The 6,816-nt window shown below is 41.1% G+C and overlaps 1 protein-coding gene across 1 annotated transcript; it reads left to right on the top strand.

The window, feature by feature from the left end:
- Positions 1 to 5,367: 5,367 nt before the first annotated feature.
- On the top strand, positions 5,368 to 6,186 carry LOC121980077 (transcription repressor OFP14-like). The gene has a single exon (XM_042532044.1). It carries the CDS (start codon positions 5,368 to 5,370, stop codon positions 6,184 to 6,186), a length of 819 nt encoding a protein of 272 aa, XP_042387978.1.
- The last annotated feature ends 630 nt before the right edge of the window (positions 6,187 to 6,816 follow it).

The raw sequence follows: 6,816 nt of genomic DNA, 5'->3' as shown, positions 1-6,816 counted from the left end.
CTAATTTGCCTAGGCCAAGGAATATAAAAGAAGGGGTGAGGGTGCCTTCATGGGACACAACCTCTATTGTTTTCTCTCCCTTTTTCCTTGGTGTTGTGGCCGGCCATTACCCTCTCCCTCTCTTCCTCTTGTGGTGGCCGAATACTTCATCTTTCTTGGAGTTCTTGTGGTGGTCGGATACTACTTGGAGAAGAAGAAGAAGGAGGAGAGAAAGTTAGCATCTCTTGGAGCTTGGTTAGTATTTTGATTTTCTTCTTTGGTAAAGTTCTTCCTTTGTGGCCGAACCTTGCTTGGAGGAGAAGAAGGTGGTTGGTGGTTTCTCATCTTGGTAGATCGTTGCCCACACAACGTCCGAGGTTAGAAGAGGAATACGGTAGAAGATCAAGAGGTTTTTCTACAAGGTATAATTAGTAATTTTTATTTCCGCATCATGCTAGTTATTTATGGAAATAATACCAAATACAAGAGGCTTATGATCTAGTATTTCGAATATGTTTTTCGATGTTGTGTTCTTTTGTTTTCTTTCTTTTCCTTGTGATTTGATTGTTCTCTTTGGTTAACCTAAAGTTATTTTAGGAAATTAAATATTAGCTTTCTATTAAAGGTTTTGTCTAGTCGGTGGTGGTTGCTCCCATATCCAAGAAGGCCATGTGCCTCGCCACGTCAGTACTGGGAACCTTTTATGGAAATTAGTATTTAATGGAATTAATAACTTAAGGAGACTTGGGTCGAACGTGTTAAGTTCCGCAGGAGATCCAAGTTGAAACCTAAAAGAACAAATAGATTAAGTTTTGGATCAAACGTGTTAAGTTCCGCAGGCGATCCAAAATTTAATCTAAAAGAACACATGGTAGCTAGGAAAAAGGTTCAGACCTTTGTACAAAATTTTTGTACAGTGGAACCTCTAGGTTTTCCGAGTAGCAACCAACAGGGATATCATTCAACTTGAAAAGGACTATCACCCCGCTCAGCAACCTAATCGAGTTCGGGACTAATTGGCCGAGCGGGAGGCGAAAGTGGTTGCATATTTTGATGATGAACGGATGTGGAGGAAAGCGCAGCCCGGCCAAAAATTGATCACGGAAGAAGCAAATGGTGTCGGGCGGCGGATCATTAGGCCGATCGGAAGGAGTAGCTACAACTATCTCATGGTCAACCGGAATTTCATACGCTCGAATGAGACGCAGTGCGTCTTCTTCATCGAATCGGCTCTCCATAGTCGTATACCAGAGACTAGGAGCGCCGACTGTAGGCATAGAAGTACTCGCCATGGTCGAAACAGAAGAGATATTAACAGAAAAACTAAAAGAAAATGAAAGCAATACAGGAGGAGGGGAGCTGAAAAGGAAGGCTTACGGGTACGAGAAAGATCGAGGAAAGGAAGAAGATGGCGAGCGCACCAAACGGGCGGGGAATAAGGATCGCCGGAGCAGAAACAACAGCGGGGGGTCGAAGGTCGATGAAGAAGAAGGCGGCGGAGAGAGGGGGCCGCGAGATTTATAACGTTTGCCCCGTACGGCCTTAGCCGTCCGATTCAGGTCGGAAAGAACGAGGTCATCATCCAGTCGTTCATTTCAAACGGCGGCTGTCCCATCGGAGGTGACGCCACCGCCATACCCTGACAAAAGTAAGATTGCCACGTGTCAGCAAGATACGGGTTACATTTAATGAGCGCCCTGTATCGCACGCAACGCACGTGGTTGGCAGTAGAGAAGAGGATTCGGCATGAATTCCAAGGCAATACAAGGCACGGGCAAGATACCGCCGAATGGATGAGCATCCCTGATCCTGGACGAGCGCACTAATGTATCAGTCGTTACTCGATCAGATCGGCAGTCCAGTCAGTCGGACTTCGCCTCCTTCGACTAGACTTGAGGGGAAGGCAAGTGATCTGGCGGTTAGAACACGGGACCCCATAGCGAGGGGTCAACGCCACGTGGAAGTCAAAGGGCCAGGTGGTCCATTGGAGAAGGGTGAGCCGACCGGACTCATGAGAAAAGGGCAGACCGACCGGTCGACCGGGAGAAGGATGACTCGGCCTCCCGATCGGCCGACCGATGAACATCCGATAATAAAAAGGCGCCCTGACAGGGATCGGGGTTCCGACGCTCGATTGAACAGTAACGAAGGGCCGAGCGGACGTCATGATCGTCCGAAGACAATGTAACATACTGCTACTAGTCCCTATATAACATCTTATCGAAGATCTCCCCAGCATGCCGATGAAGAGGGAAGGTCGGACGTGATGTAAGGGCCGTCCGGCCGGGTGTAAGAGGAATGCTGGCCGGACGGACGCCCCGGCCTGTGGCCGGTAAAGAAGGACAAGAACATCTTATGACAGCTGTCAAGTCCTATGGCTAGGCCATACTCCAAGTCTGACAACGAGGTGTTCTGTTGTCCCATCGAAGACATGCTTGGACTGTAGCAGTATGGCGTCATGTAAGCTTTTTGACAGACACATACCGAGGTATGGGCTGCGGACACGTAGGCGCCTCGGTGGACGTGCAGGAGCTCTTTCACCGCTCTATATAAAGAGCCTTATACTTCGCCGGAGGTACGCGTTGGACATCTTTGGAGCCACTTTTTTCACTACTTACTTGCCTGACTTGAGCGTCGGAGGGTCGCCGCCGGGAACCCCTTCCTGGCCCGACTTCTGTGCAGGTTCACCGGAGGTTCGTGCAACTAGTCGAAGATCCACGTCAGTAATCGGGGAGCGCCACGTGCCCAGCGTCCGTTGATTCAGCATTCGGACAGGATCATATATATATCTATATATATATATATATATATATATATATATATATATATATATATATATATATATATATATATATGAAATTAGTATATGGATATATATTTATATATCAAACTAATGCAATGACTATATTACATATACTATATATTCTACATTTTATATATATATATATATATATAATATTCTTCTTATTTATTTATTTTTATTTAGTTATATATTTCTATATTATGTATAATATATTACTCATGTTTTACTTCTATATTAATTAGATGAATAATCTATATAAAAAATTATACACATATATTATATAAATACTAGGTCTTTATAAATTTTGTATATTTAGGTTCTACTATTTTCTTAATATACTTGATTAATCAAATTTCCATAATTATAAGCTAGCTGAATTAATTAAATCTATGTAAATAAATTCTTAATTAAATCCAATGAATAATTACAATTAACCAAAAATATACTTAATTAAATAAATTAAAAAAACTAATTGTAATTAATTCAATAAATACCTTAACTAAATAAATCCGAATTCTAATTAAATTATAATTTAATCCAATAAATTTTTTTAATTAAATAAGTGATTTTGGGTACTACAATATCATTTTTCTAAAAAATAATTGACACCAAACAAAAGAATGTAATGACCCTTGTAATCAAAGATTACATATATTACATTACTAGTAATGTAATCAAAATTACATTACATGACATTACAAATTTGATTAGCTAAATTAAAAAATAATTATTTTGATTGATACCGAATTAACCGAATTTATTATATATATATATATATATAATTAAAATTTAATATTATTTAATAACAAAAATGACAAATAATATTAAATATAAAACATTAAACAAATATTATAAATTATTTAAAGTCTAATAAATAAAATTTTAATTTTTTTTAATAATTAGGTTAACCGAATTTTTTTGACCCAGAAATTACAACCTAACTGCATTAAATGATATTTTTTAAAAAAAAAATTAAAATTTTAAATTGACCGAACTAAATTTTCAAAATAAATCGATATGATCAATTTTTGTTTAACCAAATAGTTACACACTAACCATCATATTATATGTATTACTATTATTGCCAATGGAATTAAATGTTAAATATTATTATTATTATTAAAATGGTGGCATTATTTGAAACTTAAGTGTTTTTAAAAAAAAAACAACCGAATTAGGGGTAGGTGTCAGGTTCGAGTCCTCATCTACGTATGCTCTTATCAATTTAAGTCTCTATTTTAGGTACTGTTGATTGAGGTGTCGCGTTCGAATCCTCTTATCAACTCGTTATCCGTCGGATATATATGTGGTACCGAGGCTCCCCAAAAAATCCCTTCGGGAGTTTCTAAGTATGGGGCCACGGAGCGCTGGGCCTAGTCACGTTAAAAAGTTTACCCTACCTTAGTTTTTTGTCTGGGGTTAGCGTCCCGACTATGTACTTTTAGCTGTGTATCTATATTTATCTCTCGTCATATCTATGGTACCGACTCTAAGAGACGTGATGGTTCTATTTTTTTTTTTTTTTTTTTAGTGTTTTTTAAAAAATTTAACGTGTCTCCTTTAAGGAAACCTTAATTCTCACCAAAACAGCATCCTCTCTTTTGCTACTCGATCTTGTAATTAACATCCGGGAGAAAATAGACATCCGGGAGAAAATAGAGAAAGTATAATTTTAATTATTACTAATAATTTATGGAATAAAATATTATAGTTAAATGCTTTATAAAAGAGTCAACATGTAATATTATTTTATTATTAATTATTAACTTTATTTAAGAGAAAAACAGTTTTAATTTTCTAAACATGTTCCTAAAATAAAAACTCCAAACCTTACCCCTACAAATTTTTTACTTTTTTTTAAAGGTTTTTTTATTTTATAAACCTTCATTGAAAATGCTCTAAAGAGTTGAGCTAACTCTTTAATAAATTAAAGCAGCCATTGCACATGGTCCATTGGATCCAGCAGCTGCCTCAATTTGGCTACAGGACGATCTGAACGGTTTGGTGGCAGGGATTGTGACCAAGGATCTGAACGTAACAAACCAGGTATTGAGGTCGATTAGAGCCGGGAGATTTGAATTAACTGCTACTTCCCGTTCGACCCGGGTTGTCTGTTCGGCGGGTTCAATATGAGCGATTTCGGGTGGGATTTAGGGATGCATGCCGTGAAGAAGTACAAGCTGGTGAAGTCTGTGGTTACTCGTATTGAATGGGCCGAACTAAATTTTTAAAATAAATCGGCTGGGTTAGTTTTTTTTTTGTTTAATCAAATAGTTGCACAATAAACATCATATTATATGTATTGCCAATCGAATTAGATGTTAAATTATATTATTATTATTATTATTTTATTAAAGGTAACATTACATTGAAATTAAGTGCTTTTTAAAAAATTTAACGTGTCAATCTAACCCCCTTATTTGTCAGTTTTGAATATCTCTGATTAATTAACTACAAACGTTTGCTTAATCTAACCCCTTAAGCAAACGTTTGTTATAGTTAATTCTCTCCAAAACATCATCTCCTTCCTCTCTCTCTCTCTCCCTCAGCTCTTGTAATTAACGTCTCGATTTAGAAAGAGATCGATGGGGAAGAAAAAGAAGCTCCAAAAGTCTCTACGGATCTGTCTTTCCAAGATCAAGAAGGTCCCATCTCAACTCAGCATGCAGAGTTCGTCGGCAGGTCGTCCCGCCGCCTCCGCCTCGGCCACCAGTTGGATTCTCTCGGCATGTAAGCATCCCAAAACGCCTTCCTTCGCCGTCGACCGCGATCGCCACCCGGACGACGACGACAGAGTCAGCGGCTGCGGAGGAGTTGACCCTGCTGCCACGCTCTCCGACGTCGACCGTTTCCTCTACGAGAATTTCAACTCTCTCTGTTCCCGCCGGCACGACGAAGAAGAAGAAGAGGAGGAGGCGACCCGCCCGGCCACCGGGTTCCACTCCTCTGAGCGCTTCTTCGTGTCGCCCGGCTCCTCAAGCTCCCTCCACGACGAGAACGGCCGGCGGTCGACCTCGACCTCGCCGCCGTCGGGTTCGTCTCAGAGGAAGGCGGAGGAGGTGCCGGGCGGCGGGGTGGCGGTGACGACGTTCTCCAAGGACCCGTACGAGGATTTCCGCCGCTCGATGCAGGAGATGGTGGAGGCTCGCCACGGGGTGTGCACCGGCCAGCCGCTGGATTGGGACTTCATGGAGGAGCTCCTGTTCTGCTACCTGGAGCTCAACGACCGGAGCGTCCACAAGTACATATTGAGGGCCTTCACCGAGCTCGCCGTCGCCTTCCGCCGCCAAAACAGCAGGAGGAGAGCTCCGCCGGAGAATAACAGCAACAAGGCGAAGATGAAATATTATTCAAAGAAGGATCGCATGGTGGACGTGAAGCCCCGTTCTCCCGCCGGCGACTAGCTGATACATGTACTGCTCGCGGCGGGAGACGGCGAAGAATTATTAATTAATGAGGTGCATCGTCGTCTACCCGCACACAAAATGCTAAGATTTCGAGAGATCTCAAAAGATTCGAACGTTAGCAATCCTCAAATTAGATAAATTACGACGTTCTCAGATGATTCGAACGTGATCTATCGATCACATGCAATCGAAGTCAACAGTTTCTAAAGATGCGCGATCACGTGGGCATCAAATGCTACTTTTTCTTTCCTTTTTATAGAAATGATCCATAGAGTGATTATTGATTCCCACGTGTCACATAATTAATTGTCAGAAGCATTGAAATGCGTACTGCGAATCTGACGGCGTAGGCGTCGCCGTAGGTGTTGTCGGACCGGAGGCGTTTCGGCCGGAGATTTTTCAACACTTTACATTTAAAAAAAAAAAATTCATATATGATTATTTTAGAATACATTATAGTTTTAAATAATGTATCTGCCTCCACTTTCCCACTTACATCCAAGGATATTTGGTACTGCCCGCTGAGAGATCAGGGAGATCAAGTTAGAGAGATCGGGTGACTCTGCGCTCAAGGAGTCATGTGCGACAGAGCTCGAGGAGCTAAAAGATGGCTGAGCTAGGGAGGTT

This window comes from Zingiber officinale, chromosome 5A, assembly GCF_018446385.1.
Source record: "Zingiber officinale cultivar Zhangliang chromosome 5A, Zo_v1.1, whole genome shotgun sequence".
Lineage (NCBI taxonomy): Eukaryota > Viridiplantae > Streptophyta > Magnoliopsida > Zingiberales > Zingiberaceae > Zingiber > Zingiber officinale.
This window is presented reverse-complemented; position numbering and strand designations above follow the sequence as displayed.